Source organism: Balaenoptera musculus, chromosome 16 (assembly GCF_009873245.2).
Source record: "Balaenoptera musculus isolate JJ_BM4_2016_0621 chromosome 16, mBalMus1.pri.v3, whole genome shotgun sequence".
Lineage (NCBI taxonomy): Eukaryota > Metazoa > Chordata > Mammalia > Artiodactyla > Balaenopteridae > Balaenoptera > Balaenoptera musculus.
The window spans coordinates 25,272,085-25,290,376 of record NC_045800.1 but is presented as its reverse complement, the minus strand read 5'-3'; the positions used below and the strand labels follow the sequence as shown (position 1 = coordinate 25,290,376).

Below are 18,292 nucleotides of genomic sequence, written 5' to 3'. Positions count from 1 at the left end.
CAGTATATGAAAGAATTGAGGACTTGAAAGAATGATCTCTTTTTAAGAATGTTTAGGGTATAAACAGCCCTTGTTACCACTGGCACGTGCGGTGACCACTCTTACCTCCTCAGTCATAGCAATCACTACTGCTGTGAGAATCATTGTGGGAACAAAGCCAAACACTAAACCTTGAACACTTGGAGCTGTTAAGCATAATTCTCCAATCTGAGTTACTAGGGGAAGCTGTGTAGAAGTATGGAGTGGGGCCAGAGAATCAGTATTTATAGCAAAAGATCCCATGGATTTCTGATACAGGTGAGACTCTGGATTGACAGGTGGCAGAAAAGCAGAAAGAACTGAAGAAAATTGACCTTAGGGATAGGACGCCAGGGCATGACTGATCAGCCTGCGTATCTGCCCCAAACTATTACATGTATTGCCTAGATGGTCTTCAGTTTTCAGGTTGTTTCCCTGCTGAAATTCCATTAATCTGAAGTCCATTCACTGACTTAATAGTTAGCCTTTCCAAAAAATGCAGATACTTCTGTGAGAATTAAGGTGATATTAGTTGTGGATACTTTGGTAGGAACTGAAGAAATGGAAAATTTGGAGGTTACAGGGGGGTAGATTTATTTTTGGAGCATGCCCACTTTAGGTTTTAGAGGAAGTCTGGTTAGGGTGGCCGTAGTCCAGGGCTTACGGAGAGCAGTGTGAGAATACTGGAAGCCTAGAGAGTACAACAGTAAGAGGCTGAAGAAAGGTGATTGGAAAGTACCAAAGATCAACTTAAAAATTCTAATGCATTTTGAATGTAGTATTTTCACATTCCCCTTTTGCTCCCTCTGCTTTCTAACCTTTTCCACCTAATTAAGTAATTATCTCTTCTGAATACTTACATGTTTACCAAGATGTATTTGTAGCAGTGTTATACTTCTGTTATTTCTCTTTGCTTTTAAAAAGCATTTGGATAACCAACTGAGGAATGAAGAGTTTGGTCTTGATAAAGAATTTTGGGCAATAGCTAACAGGGAGATCTGGTATTTTGGGAGTGCAGTAGAGGTGCTGTCTTTCTAGTAACTCTAAAATCACTTATCCATCTCTGGCCCTGAGATGGAAGAGGGCTGGTGATACTATTGTTGTTGATGAAATGGATTTTGAATCCCAGTCCTGGCAGTGTTTAAAAGTTATCTGGGAGCCTTTCAAAATGAAATTCTCAGCCACCCTCAGACCTGTTGATTTAGATTCTCTAAGGGATGAGCCCCAGGAATTCATTTTTAATTGCTTTGTAAGTGCTTCTAAAACAGAAAAGCAGAGGTATCTGAGAACCTACAAGATAAAAAGAGGAAAGAATGGTTAACATGTGAAAGTTGTACTAATTACTCTTTTTTGTGAATTGCTTGTTACCACTGGTGCCTAATTATGATGTGGTATCATAAAAATTCTACATGCACATCATCAAAATGCATAATTTCACTTGAAAAAAATTTGATTTTATCTGTAAAATCATGTGAAAGTCAGATGAGGTGTGAGATGATATAATTGGTTTCAAAGTTGAGTCTTACTGCTTTCTATTCATACTTTATGTGTGTAGTCTTCATAGTCTTCATAGCTGTTCAGTTTCTTGTTTTTGTTTTTTTAAGAAGAAAATGTTTTCTCTCTCTAGTATTCCCCATATAAAGCCTAACTAAAATAAAATCTCACTCAGGAAACAAGAAGACAAAAGAAAACATTGAAGAAAACACGCAAATTTGTTGTTGATGGTGTGGAAGTGAGTGTAACAACATCAAAGATAGTTACAGATAGTGATTCCAAAACTGAAGAATTGAGGTTTCTTAGGTGAGTAGAGAAACAACATGATTTAAACTGGTTTTGTGACTTCTCAAGTCTCTGCAGAGTCTGAAGAATAGAGAAACAAGAGTAAAGTCTTGGCTAATTTTGGATTCTTGTATTACTTTTCCATTTGAAAATAAATGTTACTTTTAAAGTTTTTTTCTTTTAAAGCATTACTTCAAAGGTGTAACTTTTGCTGTCTTCCTCTATCATTGCCATTAAATTTTATCAGACGGCAGGAACTTCGGGAATTAAGATTTCTTCAAAAAGAAGAGCAAAGAGCCCAACAACAGCTCAATGGCAAACTGCAACAACAGCGAGAGCAAATTTTCCGGCGTTTTGAGCAGGAGATGATGGTAAAGTCTTGGAATTTTATACCCTTTTGTTAATAAAGAAATTTAAGGCTTAGAAAAAACCCCACCACTGGCAGGTTTTAGAACTTGTTCTCTGATTACTAGATTTCTCTGGCTTTGTGATATATTTCTCACCTTTATCTCTTTGGTGTTTTAGATGCTTTCTTTTTTCTTCTCCTCTTCTCTTTTCTCTTCTCTTCTCTTCTCTTCTCTTCTCTTCTCTTCTCTTCTCTTCTCCTTTTGCCTGACTTACAGTGTGGTGAGTGTTTTCATTTTTCTCTGATTAAATCTGTCATGAAAACCTGGAATCATGAAGCTAGTAGATGGTTTGCAAAGTTCTTAGGTGTGCCTATTGCTGTATAACTTTTTATTGTTACAATTTGACCTCTCAGAATTAGAATCCAAGATTTAAACCAGTCTAGAGCAGTTGTCTTCAAACTTGGCTGAGTATTAGAACTTCCTGGGGAATTTTTCAAAATACACTTACTTCTCTGGCTACTACAGTTAAGCTTCCACATCCCTTTTCACAGCTGCTAGAGAAGTTAGTGCTGACTTGTAAAGGGTAATTGTCACTGAGTCTTTAAATTTTTACTTTGTGTCCATAGTTGGAAAAGGAATTATTAATGTGATATAAAATTTCAGTAACTTATGCTGAACATGTAGCTTAATGTAGGTTAGAAAAAAGATCGTTTGAAATGTTATAGGATTCATGGTTGATTATAGTACTTACGTTTTTATAATTTTAAGTAGTAAGGATTGTTTTGTGCTTGGCATCGCTGATTACATATGTTGTATCATAACTGAGAATTCCTAAGAAAATAATGAACTTTTGTTCTCTTTGAGTATTTTTACAGTACTTATATTCTGTTTTTTCAAGACCTTATAAAAACTGTTTCTCCCCCCCATATTTTCCAAAATATTTTGCTTTTTAATTTTTTTTAAAAGAAAACACCCTTTACAAATACTTAACTCTACCTGTGTCTAAAATTGCAATGTTACTCAAGTATTATATAAGCAGAAATCTTTTGTTGAGAGAGTAGATTTATAATTCTAAAAGGTTTGTTTCAGTGAAATATGATGTTTAAGAATCTTAATGAGGAAGAGTAAATTTGTAAATGACAAGTAATGGTACGTTTTTAAAATAGACTTCAAATGAGACCTTTGATTTATCAAAAATTTTATAGGATAAATACTGAAAATTTTCTTACTTTAGTATTTTGTAGCAACTGGATATTCTTCTAGATTGTCTAAAATTTTTGAACATTCTACACTTGTACAATAGAAAAAAGTGTTTTCCATATTAGAAAAAAACGAAATGCACATCTTTTTGAAAAATTTTTAAAACATATTTTAGTGCATTTGATCTTGTTCAGTATTGCGAAGGGTACGTATTATGTCACTCAATTTAAATGCCAGTTATGTGCTCTTAGTAAACATCTTCAGTATAATGAATTAATGTGAGCGTTAATGTTAAAGTTAAATGATCTTGAGCTACATCATTTTACAGAGCAAGAAACGACAATATGACCAAGAGATTGAGAATCTAGAAAAACAGCAGAAACAGACTATTGAACGTCTAGAACAAGAACACACAAATCGCTTACGAGATGAAGCCAAACGCATTAAAGGTGAACAAGAGAAAGAGTTGTCCAAATTTCAGAATATGTTAAAGAACCGAAAGAAGGAGGTAAGTGTAACTACTGTTTTTAATGTACACTTAAGACTATCTAAGGAATTAAGATAATACTTGGTAGTTAAATGGCACTCATTCATTTTTTTTTTCGGTCTTCCCAGCAGTTAGGTAGGGTAGTAGTAAGGTCAGATGTTATCTCATTTTACTGCCAAGAAAACTGGAGTAGAAGAGGTTTTAATGGCCTGTTCAAGTTCACAAACTATTATTAAATGTCCAGCTAACCCTTGAACCAAGTCTTCAAATTGAGTCTAATGCATTTTCCTTTCAACCTATCACTCCTCCTTTTTTAATGCAACATTTAAGGCCTGACATAGTAATGTTCTTTTTCAAGAAAACATACTATGTTCTGTTTGCAGGTGGCAATAATAATTCATCTTAATATTTATTTGCAATATTTAATTCATGCTTAAAAATTTTTTTTTCTCTTGATTAGCTTGATTACCTTTCTTGGACTTTGTGTCAAAACAAAAGCTGAGTAACCTGAAATTTGAAATAATATCTTTAAGTTTATCAAATTGTGAGATACTTTGAACAGTCACAGGTGGAAAATATCTGTAAAGTCATTTGATTATAATGAATTTTTTCATTTTTCCTGAAATTGTTCCATACTGTCATAGAATCTATTTGTGGTATTATCTACTATGAAAAATTGTCATTGTTTCAGAAAGAGGATTAACATATTGTATTAGTGTGTGTTTTTCTTCCCCAATTAAAATAACACTAAGAGAGCTTTTACATATTATCAGTTTTGAGAGATAATTTTATAATTTATTCTGTTCCTTTAGTATAAGAGGAGAATTTATCTTTTCATGATATGAAAGACCCCGGGACAATATTATGATCAGTTTTATTAGTTTTGGAACACACTAATATCAACCAAACTAGTGAATACATTTTCACTTTTGTTGCATGTCCCAGGTACTCAGATTCATTGATTTTAACAATGAAATTATGCAGATAATGGAACATCATTTTGCTGAACTTGAGGATCTGCTTTAAAAAGGATAGACTCAAATGTTAATAAATACAGTGCATTCTATGATTTCTTTAGGTAAAGATGAATGAAATGGTATATAGCCTTTTGATGTGGCTACCATTTCTAAAAATTACTGTTTTATTACTGTTTATTATATTTTATATAGAATTGCTCTATATACCATGATGTATGACTTTACTGTATTAACTAAATGTTAATTTTCTTGAAACCGTGAGTAGTTTTAAGAAGTTATTTTTTAATATCAGGTTAAATTTTAAAAATTTTGTAGGTAAGTATATGATTTAATTATAGATATCTAAAAGTTTCTAGTTATTGTTACTGTTTTGGACTAGGAGAGGTTTAGCCAGAGAACATGTTTGAGATAGTGATATGCATATTTTAAATAATTCTATTCTATATTTTTTTCCTTATCGCTAAACTTCTTGCATTTGGGGAGTCTCTTCTTTTTCATGGTGATTTGGTTTCATGAGAGATTACTGATGGGAAATTTTAAATACACTATGTTAAATCAAAATCAGTCTCTTTCACAGACCATCAATGGCGTGTGGTGATTTGGAATCTGGTTGCTTTTGGTGCTTCTACTTATAAACACGTGATCGTTTTTCATAGTTGGATTACAGATCTATTGTTAGGTGGAATACCTATCTAGGGTTTTGAAATGATTGAAAGAAGGAGCTCTAAAATACACTTCTTTTATAATATACTTTATTTGGTATAATAAATCATAGCATAAAACTTATTTTATGAGGGTTATATTACTGATTTTAAAGCTGACAATTGATTTTGGCTTAAATTATCAGCAAAGGAGAATGTTTTTCTAATCGAATCCCAAATATCAGATTGTGTTCATTTTTATTGCACCATATATAAAATAGTTTATTATGAAAAAAGAAAATTTAGTGTCCATTGTCTCTCCTTGTGTATTCTAATGCTTACTTCCCTTTTGTTTTCTTTTGATCTCATTAAGTGGATTTCATTTAGAATTATTTCATTGGTTTTATCAAGCCAATTATGAAATTTTGCAGTTTTATAAATGAGTGGCATTTGTTTTCCTTATATCCAATATTTCAAACAATGTCAGTAGATATGTTTATAATTTTATGATCTTTCAAGGTCAGTTGAGTTTATCACCTTTAGTTCAGCGTTAGCGTTGCAAGTAATTCTTTCTGATTGTCTTTGGATCTAAAGAGAGAATGACATGTAGGGATAATTAAGCAACTAATTTTCCTTATATGGTGTAATGTCCCTTTCTGCACTGAGATTAAGCATGTTCTATCCTTTCATTCTTTTTCACCAAACTAACAACTATGCTAATGCATGTTGAAAGGAGCTCTTTAACAGCTTTATTTGACTTGTAGCTTGTCTGCTCACGTAAATGCTTGCTGTGGAGAAAGTGTTTTTCCCCACCTCCTGCATGCTTATACACTGTAGGTTATAAATGAAGTGGAGAAAGCACCCAAAGAGCTGAGAAAAGAGCTCATGAAACGCAGGAAAGAGGAGCTTGCACAAAGCCAGCATGCTCAGGTAACAGCAGCAGCTTAATGCTACTAAAAACAGAAAGTGGCAATATTCTCACAGCTCAGTAAACCATGGTTGAAAGGGTAAATTCTGTACTTATTATATGATGTTGACGTCTCCTCATACAAAGGTACCCAGGGCATTCTTTATGTAGTACTAAATTCACACTAATGGTGACATTTAAGTTGCTAACATGACATTAAGTGAAATGTTTGGAAAGCTGACTCCAGATGAAATAAAACATTATGTTTAATGTATAATCCACTCTATTCTTATTTAATCATGATGGAAACTTACATTTAAGTGGTAATGTCAATGGTTGATAGAAGATTTTTAGGGCAGAAAAATATAGAGGGTGAGTATATAAGCTTTGTGCATACAAAAGGAATGCATATTTAAAAGGCCATTAATTCGGGAGTCCCCTTATGGCCTGGTGGTTAGGATTCCGGGCTTTCACTGCTGTGGCTTGGGTTCCTTCCCTGGTCAGGAGGACTGAGATCCTCAAGCCTGTAAATGGTAATGTTAAATGGTAGATCAAACACTTATTACTGTTAAACTCAACAATATAAGCAACTTAAAACCAGATTTTAAATATTAAGTATGTTGTTTTTCTTTTTGATTCAGAATCCAGCAGTTACAAAAATAGACAATTTTTACCTATATAAACCTGATTCTAGGTTATGATAAGGCTGAGCCAATTGATGGGTGAATTCTCTACAAAATAGATAAATTGGTATTTTCAACAGGTTTTTCTAGAAGTATCACATGAGTATGAGGTCTTTTATACTTGGGATCACCTTTCTTTTAATTAAGCTTGCACTCAGCTGGGAGGCAAAGAGAGAAGGGAGCTCAGTTTGTAGTTACAGATGTTAATGAAAGGAAGAAGAGACATGGATTATTTATTTGTTGCTTTAAATTATCTTTTTAATGTGGGTTTTATGTAATTTAAAAAGTGGTTCCCAGACTTTTGAATTTTATAGATTCATGAAAAGAAACATAGAAGCAACAAAAACCTTTGGGGGGCATGACAAATGGGTTGCCATTAAAAATTTTTTTGTTTTTGTCAAGGAAGGTTATTTGAAACTGCCATTTATTTGTCACCATCATTTCAAAAGAGAGATTATTTTAACACCATGAAAAATAAGGAAACTATCTCAGAATTTAAAATTTTAATAAAACTAGCTTATTTGAATAAATTTAGTTGTTTTTTTTTCTTCCTGTGAGCCAATGAAAAATTTTGTCTTGGCCTGGTATGGGAATTACTACAAGCACACCTCGTTTTATTGCTCTTCACTTTATTGCGCTTTTGCAGTACTGTGTTTTTTACAAATTGAAGGTTCATGCAGCCCTGCATTGGGCAAATCTGTCAGCACCATTTTTCCAGCAGCTTTGCTCACTTCGTGCCTCTGTGTCACATTTTGGTAATACTCACAATATTTCAAACTTTTTCATTATTATATTTGTTATGATGATCTGTGATCTTTGATGTTACTACTATGACTTGCTGAAGGCTCAGGTGATGGTTAGCATTTTTTAGCAATAAACTACTTTTTAATTAAGGTATGTATGTTGTTTTTTTAGACATAATGCTATTGCACACTTTAACAGACTATAGCATAAACATAGCTTATATATTTGGGAAACCAAAAAATTCGTGTGACTTGCTTTATTGCGGTGGTCTAGAGCCGAACCTACAGTATCTCCAAGGTATACCTGTAGTTAAGGTGATAATAGCAAACACAGCATTTACTATATGGCACATACTGTTCTAAATGCTTTACCTATATGAACTCATTTAACCTCACAACACAGGAGGTAGTTACTCATATTACCCCCATTCTACAGGTGAGGGAACTAAAGCACAGGAGGTTGAATGACTCTCCCACGTTCACACATTTGGTTAGTGGTAGAGCCAGAATTCTCATCTAGGCAAGTTTGGCTCCATGTTTCATACACTGAACCACTGCATCATGCTGCTTCTTGTATTCAAGCTCCCCTTTCTGTGCCTAATCTAAACTCTTATTGGCTTGGCCCAGTGGGTGTTGGCCATGTCTTATTAATAGGTGAAGAGGAAGTCCTTGCTGGCCACACATCGATTTTGGGGTAATTTGGATTTCAAACCAGAAGATAACAATTTGGTTTTTGCCTTGTAAAGGAATGTAAAATTTTTAATTCCAAAAGGTAAAATGTCAGACTCTAGAGTTGAAATCGAGAATTTAGTGTTGAATGGTAAGTGATCCAATGCTTTAATAAAACTCTGTTGGTGATTTTTCATATAATTTGAGGGGCTAGCCTGTATTTTCCAACTAAAGCTGAAAGAAATAGTAAATTACTATCTGTAAATTTAATGAAGAATTTAGTAATCTAACAAATTTCAAAAGTATTTCTATTTAGCTACCACTTTTGATGAAGGTGTTAACACATAATAACTTGAGTCTAATATTTTAAACTTTTTAAAGACTTTATGAATAATAGCCATATGGTCATGGGACTAGAATGTATTTGATCATCTAGTCCAGTGGTTTTCAAACTGTACTCTCAGGAGCTCTTGAGTTTGGAAGAAGCATCTCAAGAATCCTTCAAAAAGTGAGGACAGTAGGGCTCTGGGCCCCTGCTTCCAGAGCAGGACCACTTTTCATCTGTTGTATACACTGAGATTGTTTTGGTGAGTTTTTTAAAAAGAGAGTTCAACTGGTTTAAAAAACAATGGCAGCAAACTAGAGTTTGGAAACCACTGATCTAGTTCAAATCCTTCATTTTACAGATGAGAAAGAGACCCCTTTGTTAAGTGACTTGTTCCAGGCCTCAGGAAACTCTGCGTTTGTATAATTATTCTTTCCATTTACAAAAAGTCATTCAGCTCTATTCTTACCTGGGAAGTGCGTTGTATTCTGATCCACAGGGCGTGGCTCAGGTCATGATTCAGTCTTTTCAGTTGTCATCTTGTGCAGTCTTCAACGCCCAAATGCAGGACGTAAGTCCCGCGTGCCTTGTAGGAGGGTGCCTTCTTCTGTTTTACCTGCTTTTTCTTTGGCTCACATGTGCCTTTTCATTGTTAGCTTCATTTGTTGTAAATCTAGAAGATTGATAGATGATAATGTCAGTGATGACGGTAGTAGTAACCTGACATGAACTTTATAGTACAGTATTCTTTGAAGAGTTTTCACATTTGATTCTCGTTGCCAACCCCTAATATAGGGATGGAGTGTGTCTGTTTTACAGATGAGGAAATCGAGGCACAGAAGACTAAGTGATTTGCCTAAAGTCACAAAAGAGATTAGTGGTAGAGCTGGAACTAGAACACTTCTACTACAGTGTTCTTTTTTCTGTCTACACCACCACAAATTTTAATCTGAGATTTTCATCTTTTTCAAGAAATATCTTCTCAAGAGTATTTTACGAACTTTGCACATGTGAGAAATTGAATGCTGTGGTTAGATTTTTATCTTCGTGTGAAGTGACATTTTGATTGCTTATATGTTTATGTAGATGTTTTAATTATGGATATGGTCAGAAAAGCCATGTTAAAAGTGGTGATTTTAGATCCATTTAGTTTTCACTGTTCAAATTGTCCATAATGAATGGTGGGTTGCTATTCTTCATGTTGCAGTTTTAAATTAAGTCTGGAATTCCAGGCTGTATTCTTTCTCACAGTTTCTATAGGGAAATGACTAGCTTATTTAACACTGTAATTTTTGTTTGTGATGTTTGATATACACAACTGGAGTAGATAGAATACAGCTTGATTTCAACCCCTCCTTCCCCCCTCCTGAAATTATTTATTTATTTATTTATATTATTGTCAGCCATTGGGCTATATAGTTTTCTAAAAGAGTAGTCAAAATGTTAATTATTTTTTGACGAGAGGGAGAAATGATGAATTATGAACACTTTTCTGATCATTACCATTTTTAGCTTTTAAGTTAAAATGACCAAATGCTGTACGAATAGCGCCACATATCATAACCCTTTCTTACAGTTTTCTAGAACCCAAAGCTGTATTTTTAACGTTCACAGTTATCTGACTAATAGGATAAAATTCCTTATCAGAATTAAAACTTGTACATTTAAAGGGCACTCATTTTACAATTTCTGTGTCCATTTTGAAATTGTTACTCCTAGTGATCAAATTGATCTGTTATTATTTTTTTAAATGAGTGTAATTTGTGCAGTCTTTTTGGAATGTAAAATCACTTTTCTTTTAGATCCTAAGAGTAATTTCTAATTACAGATTCCACTGTGAATGTATTATACTTGGCTTTTGAAGTTAGGAAATTTAATGAAAGCTCAGTGATATTAAATTTTCATTTCTTTTGTGGTAATAAAATATGTTAATTAATGTGTAAGGGACCTTTTCGGTAGTTTTTGGCTTTAATATAAAAACAAATCAAATGTGCAGTATTCTTGACTATGTAATCATCCACACTCTGCTTGATTATTCAAGTGCATAAGGCAGCTGGTGTCTTTGCAAACTCTGATGGTTAGGAAACACTTCCATACGTTGCCTGCCTTGACCTGTTGATCTTTCTTTATCTTCTGGAGGAGCACAGTGCTAGTTCTGCCCGCTTCTATATAACAGTCTTAGCTCCTTTTTCCTCTCGTATACTGGCCACTTCAGGGCATGCTTTTGTAGTTCCGTGTCATTCATTTTGAGTCTTGATTTCTGGACCCTTATTCCTTGCTTTGAGTTCTCTGTGGTTTACTTTTGAACTTTTCAAAGTATGTTACTAAGGGAAGGGACCCACTACTCTTTATATGGGCTGACAGATAAAACCAATTTGGGACCAATAGAGTGGAAACTCCTTGAAGGCAGTACTGTCTTTTGTTAATTTTAGTAACCCTGTAAGTAGTACAGTCCCCAGCATTTACTAAGTGCTTACAAAAGGTTTTCTTTGACCTGAACTCTTATCTTGCTTAATTTAGACATAAATATAATAATACGACCAAAAACTGCATTGACGAGAAATCACGTTCACTTTTTTAGTGGCACTGGCTTATACAGTTGACCCTTGAACAACTCAGGTATTGGGGTGCTGACCTTCCGCGCAATTGAAACTTCACATATAACTTTACAGTTGGCCCTCCGCATCCGTGGTTCCACATCTGGACATTCAGCCAACCATAGAATGTGTAGTACTGCAGTACATACTTAGTGAAAACTCCACGTTTAAGTGGACCCACACAGTTCAAACCTGTGTTGTTCAAGGGTCCACTGTATTTACCTTTTTTAGTTTCATATAAATATTTATTTGCCCCATCTTTAACACTTGATTTTTTTGATAAATGTAAATGTAATATTTATATTTATGATAATTTGGACCCATTATTTCTGTCCACACAGATATTTTTTTAAAGTTCTTTATGCAAACTAGTGGTAAAAATGTTGAACAAAAGAAAACTTTTGATATATCTGCAGGTTATATTGTTTATTAAACAAGTTTGCATATAGACATTTTACAATGAAATTAGAGAATCAATTTAATTTTTATTACAAATGATATTTACTGTAGGAAAAGAGAAGCTTGACAACTTATTTTGTTATAACTGCTTATAAGGATGGAGATTTTTGCATCTCTTTAAATAAAACTCAAAAGCCTTATTCTAGACAGTTGAATTTAAATATTCATTGACTTTTTCTTTTATATTTTTCTTTGCTGTGATAAAGTGATGTAGGTGACTGTAGTCAAGTTGGCAATTGTAATTTTTTTTTGTATAAATTTGCTCAGCATTTATTATATCTACGGAACTGACAATGTGCGTGATATTTTTTTTTAACAACACATAAGTACATTTCCTGTCCCCAGTACATAAGACCATAGCTCAATAAATACAAAAGTACATGTTATTCCACTTGCAACTGGCAATTGTATTTTATAGAGACAGTTTATTAGTCTTTCTGCTACTGTATATTTGTATTTATGCTAAAATACAAATCATGATGTAGATGAGGCAGCAGCATTTGTGACAACAAAGTAACAGGATGTCCTGGATGGTAAGACCTGATTCTCACCTCCAGAGAAACAGTAGTAGGACAAGCATCTTGAGGAACACTGCTGACTCACTCTTTGTGCACTGAAGACCAGGCTGGCAGTGATCCAGATCCTGTCAGACTCTGTCCAAGGCCTACAAAATAGTTCCAAAATGGATCTTGAGGTTTTACATCTCTTAGATGTGCAGGAGGAGGGATTATAGGTGAAGTGCTGCTCAACCCTAAATTTCTAAATCTATACTCAAATTGATCAGAATACCCTTGAGCTAACCACAAACTGCTGTAACAGCCAAGAGAGGGATGGAGAGCCAAACGTTTACTGGCAAAATTTGCATTTCTTCAGTTTGAGTATTGTTCCTTTCCTTCTGCAAATGTATAATCTAGCATAATGACCATAAGTCACTTTAACCTTTCCTTTCCTTACACAGTAATTGAAGGATTTTTTTTTGAAAGTATAAATTTGGCATTTGGGCAAAAATAGTATGTACTCAGTAAATACTGTTGAATGAATGAGTGAATCCCATACATGTTGGTAGAATTCTCTGATTATAAGGAATTTTGTTTGTAGGGTCATAAAATGTAACTCATTTTCCTATTTCTAGTTCACATTTCTCTAGCAATGCATTATTTCTCATTAAATCCTTAAAGTATTGTTCTTTTTAGGCACAGGCTAGAGATATAGAAACTGTCTTTCTCTGTTAGTGTAGCCATGGTATGGCTTCCTTACTCTTTATTAATAGAAAAATAGAGAGTTTAAAATCCCGGTATCTGTTTTACTTGTTTGCTCTTTATTGCCTCTCTTCCTGAAAGACATTTCTTGTTTATTCTTGTTTTGTCCACACTCTAGTGAAATGAACAGTCAGTTTTAGAAACTGTAAATTTATTTTTTTCCCGAAGATGTAGGGCATTTTAATTATGAGTGGGTTATGGACTTCTCTTGTATGTGTTATTCTTAATAGTGAGTTTAGAATATTATGTATTCTAGTACTTTCTTTCTGGGCTTGAATTGGGTGACTAATACATTTATGTTGTATCTATACTATATAATTTTGGTGATTTTTAAATCTAGTTAACTTTAGAAACTTGGTTCAGAATTCTTGTTAATCACTAATATATACAGAGGTATAGATAAATGGATGTTTTGCTCAGTAGATACTTATTAACTGATGGTTAACTATGTCTAATAGGAACAAGAGTTTGTTCAGAAGCAACAACAAGAATTAGATGGCTCTCTGAAAAAGATCATCCAACAGCAGAAGGCAGAGTTAGCCAATATTGAAAGAGAGTGCCTGAATAACAAACAACAGCTCATGAGAGGTATATGAAATTATGCAGCATATGTATATATATATCTCAAAACATTGCAGAGATATACCTTGGGAATTATTTGAATGTTTTGTTTTGCTAGAGCGGTAGAGGGAAAGATGAAGCAACTTAAAGTAAATAAGAGGAAAATACTTGATAAAATTAAGAAATAATGCAAGATACAGAACTCCTTTAAGGCAATAGAAGTGAACATAAACATATAATCCTTAAAACATCTTTTTTGTCCAGATGATGGTAGAAATGTACCTGAATAATTTTATGTACTCATTATGCCTTACAATGTTGGTATACTTAAATTGGCTACGTGATAGAATGGAATTTTAAGCACTTCTTCCCCCTAACAAATACCTTATATTTTTTTTCTTTCTCATTAAGATGATTAAATGGAATTTTGGTGTTGTGGGTAGGGCGTTCTCTGTTTACAGGACATCAGAACAGAATGGAAAGTGGTAAATGGATATTATCTTTATGTTGGTAATATTTCATTTATAGCTCAGAATGTCCGTGTGTATTAATTAGTGTATTAGAACACTTGTATGTAAATATTAAAATGAAGACCAAAGTACATTAGTAAAAAGAGCAAAGTTACATTTTGAAATTGCTTTCTTCTTCTAGCTAGAGAAGCTGCGATTTGGGAGCTTGAAGAACGACACTTACAAGAAAAACACCAGCTGCTCAAACAGCAACTTAAAGATCAGTATTTTATGCAAAGACATCAGCTGCTTAAGCGCCATGAGAAGGTTAATGAAAGGAAAATTTGTTCACTTTTTTGTTCATTTTAAAGTTTGCAGAGCTATTTATTTATTTTAAATTTATTTATTTTAATTTATTATTTTTGGCTGTGTTGGGTCTTTGTTGCTGCGCGTGGGCTTTCTCTAGTTGTGGCGGTGGGGGGACTACTCTGCGTTGCGGTGCGCAGGCTTCTCATTGCGATGGCTTCTCTTGTTGTGGAGCACGGGCTCTAGAGCACACAGGCTTCAGTAGATGCAGCACGTGGGCTCAGTAGTTGTGGCTCGTGGGCTCTAGAGCGCAGGCTCAGTAGTTGTGGCACACAGGCTTAGTTGCTCCATGGCATGTGGGATCTCCCTGGACCAGGGATTGAACCCACGTCCCCTGCATTAGCGGCAGATTCTTAACCACTGCACCACCAGGGAAGCCCAGAGCTATTTATTTTTGAAACTTATATTTTTTACAGAATAAAGTTTAGGTTTCCTTTCTTTTATCCTAAAATTTCTTTGAAATTTGGAGTAATTAATTGTATGTTGGTCATGATTGCAAACTCTTTTCTACAAATTCCAAGGAAGGTAACTAATTACAATGCTTAAAGACCTCTTATACATTATAATCTTCATCTTGTCTCTCAGAGGTAGCTATTTTGGCTCCATTTATGGTTCAGGTATCTTAAAAATGTGAACTCCATATACTTAGTATACGAGAGTCAATATAAATCTCTTATTACTAATAGCTTATTTTTCTTATAAATTATTTTTTGCCTAATATTTTGCTGGTTGGTATGCAACAAGGGAGAGAGTAATTTGGGGAAGCAACAGCAAAATGACATGTTTGAGCATACATGTGGGTACTGAGTATTAAATTATATCTACATCACTGGACTCTGAAACTTTCTTAGGAAACAGAACAAATGCAGCGTTACAATCAACGACTTATTGAGGAGTTGAAAAACAGACAGACTCAAGAAAGGGCAAGACTGCCTAAGATTCAGCGCAGCGAAGCCAAGACTCGCATGGCCATGTTTAAGAAGAGTTTGAGAATTAACCCAACAGCAACACCAGATCAGGATCGTGACAAAATTAAACAAGTAAATAAGCAAATTATTCTCTTTAAGATTAAAATTTTTGAATGGCCTTTAGAAGTACCACATAATTGTGTTGTAAACATTTGGAGCCACCTTGGGTTCATTGATGTTCACCATGGCTCTGTACACATATGGCATGTACCAACTCAGTCTCCCTCAGGTGCTGGCCATGGAGAGCTCTGCTCTCTTCTATGCCCCACACGAGATCCAGGGCTAGGCTGGTCCTAAGACCAGCCCTGGGAATAAGATGACTTGGCCAGCTTTTCAGTCAAACGTGTGGCCTCACTATACTTCCACAGTCACAGATCCCACACACAAATTAACTGAGGTCACTAAGCAGATAGGAGGAACAAGGTTTTAATCAGAAGTCTCTCTCCACCTCCCTACACCCCACCAAAGCCATGATGTAGACTCCAGCTTTGAGTCCCAGCATATTATTACTTGCAGCTTTAGTTTATTGTACTTTAAGCTTTGTTACATTCCTTAATTACACCTTTGGAAGATGCAGAAATTACATTACTTGTTAACCATATTTATCTTTTGTTTTTCTTATTTATAGTTTGCTTCTCAAGAAGAAAAGAGGCAGAAAAATGAGAGAATGGCTCAGCATCAAAAACATGAAAATCAAATGCGGGATCTTCAGTTGCAGTGTGAAGCCAATGTCCGAGAACTGCATCAACTGCAGGTTAGCTCCAGAAGCATGAACGCAAAGCTGGTAGTAGATGCACAGTACAGGTGGCTGGTTTTGAGGAAATAATAGCTACTCAGAGTAAGCTGCACATTGCTTGTGAAGATGCTGGGATTTAAAGGTTTTCTGTCCTCTGTAGACCCAAAGGAAGATCACTTTAGTATCGCAGGCACTTGTTTAGAACTTACACAGCTGTGATTAGTATAAACATGAAGCTAATTTATGATATAAGAAGTTGCATCTTTCAAAAGTACTATTGAGAATTTTTAGTGTATTTTGCAGAGAAGATGAACAAAGTTTTAAAAATGATGTAGGCATTTTTGTTATCATTCTGAATTTAAAATTTCTTTTTATTTAGGGAGAAATAGTTCATTTTCTTCAAGGTTTTTGAAAAAGGTGATAAATATGAGAATTCTTTTCCTAAGGAATTTAAACATTACTTTAGAGAGGACTGTTTTTGAACCTTACCTGGGGTATGCAGCTCTCTAATATATATAATATAATATAATATAATATAATATAATATAATATAATGTAATGTAATATAATTTCTAAAATGTTTACAATTTCAGAGTAGTGTATACATTGTGGATATGCTACATATTTGCTTAATTTACTAGAGTGGAATAGTTTCTAACCCCATGTTCTGGTACCATTGGATAAAATGCTTGCAAGTTGCCCTCTGAAGTGTCAGTTTTGTAAGTAAACCTTCTTAGAAGGAAAATCAGGATCAAACTAGTTCTTTCTATTCAAGTTCTTTTCATATGGATAACAGATCTAGCCTCTACACTTGCAAAAATGAAGTTATGACTCTTTTCATAATTCTTGGCCTTTGGTTGTTAGAGGAGAATTTCAACCTCAGTAATGGCTTTATGTTTAATGAATACTTTATTTTTGGAAGATAATTGTATTTGTGAAAAATTGCTAACTTGATCTGAAATTTTTTAAATCCAAACTTTATTTTCAGAATGAAAAATGCCACCTCTTGGTTGAGCATGAGACTCAGAAACTAAAGGAGTTAGATGAGGAACACAGCCAAGAATTAAAGGAATGGAGAGAGAAATTGAGACCTAGGAAAAAGGTAATTTTAAAAGCTTTAATTAAAATATGCTTGCATTCATCCATCCCTCCATCCTCCCAGCTATTGGCTCTTTACCTAATATGTGTCAGGAACAGTGTCAGGGACGGGAGACACAGAGATGAAGAGTCAAAGTCCCTGTCCCCGAAAGGTTCAGAATCTAGTTGACAAGCCGTTGCAGATCAGTAGCAGCATTTGTCTGAAGGAGGTAAGCACAAGATACAGAGCAGAGGAGCACAGTGTACCAGCAAAGGAGGAGGAGTGCTTAAGTCTGCTCAGGGAAGTCAGGAAGGGTTAGAGAGGAGATGCCTTGTAAGCCAAGTGCGGCTTGATAGATGAGTAAGAGCTTGCTAGGAGGACAGACAGATTGGAGTGGAATGGGGCAATTTAAGTACAGAAAAGAGAATGAGTGAAAATAATGTGTACAGGAATCATAAGTAGCTCCCTATCATTGTAGCATTAGAGGGAGTGTGTGCCTGTGTGTAGGCATTAGGGAGGGAGAGAGGGAAGGGATGACAGCTTTGTCTGGATGGGTCAACTGGAGCCAGATTACATGGCCCTTATGTGCTGTGTTAATTGACAATTTAGTAAAATAGGGATGGCTTCCTACCCCGCGCCAGCCAGCCAGCTATCTTCTTTGTTTGCGCTTGACTCCCTGCTAGCCTGGTCCAACTGGTCAACCGTTTCAACTCTGTCTTTGCTATTACTATATGATTCTCTCTCTTTGCCAACTGTCAAACTTAAACCTTTATTTTCTCTTGGGCTTCCTGCCTGCTATACATTTCAACCATTCCTTTCTTCCATTCATCCAATGAGTTAATCAAGGAAATATGTATTTAGCACCTACCATGTGCTAATAGTGTGGCTTTTTAACTTGAATTTTGTTTTTTGTTACATTTTTGAATAGGTAGTTCATTCATGTGTTTCTGAATTCAAAGGGTACATACACAGAGGGGTGAAAGTGAGAAGTCCCTTCTCTAGTTCCTCCTTTCAGCCTTTGTAGTCTAGCTTTCGCCTCAAAT

General features: G+C 34.8%; 1 protein-coding gene across 4 annotated transcripts in view; it reads left to right on the top strand.

Moving 5' to 3' along the window:
- SLK (STE20 like kinase) overlaps window positions 1–18,292 on the top strand; it is a 56,905-nt gene that overhangs the window by 31,253 nt on the left and 7,360 nt on the right. For 3 of the 4 annotated variants that reach the window (XR_005016851.1, XM_036829078.1, XM_036829077.1), the window contains exons 10-18: window positions 1,688–1,818; window positions 2,045–2,168; window positions 3,673–3,852; window positions 6,287–6,379; window positions 13,550–13,679; window positions 14,304–14,428; window positions 15,319–15,507; window positions 16,064–16,189; window positions 17,160–17,273. Coding sequence is in view for 3 of the 4 variants with exons in the window: in XM_036829078.1 (XP_036684973.1) it covers window positions 1,688–1,818; window positions 2,045–2,168; window positions 3,673–3,852; window positions 6,287–6,379; window positions 13,550–13,679; window positions 14,304–14,428; window positions 15,319–15,507; window positions 16,064–16,189; window positions 17,160–17,273 (1,212 nt within the window). In the remaining variant the exon portion in view is untranslated. The remainder of the gene's footprint in view (window positions 1–1,687; window positions 1,819–2,044; window positions 2,169–3,672; window positions 3,853–6,286; window positions 6,380–13,549; window positions 13,680–14,303; window positions 14,429–15,318; window positions 15,508–16,063; window positions 16,190–17,159; window positions 17,274–18,292) is intronic. The other variant, XM_036829079.1, reaches the window with a different exon arrangement.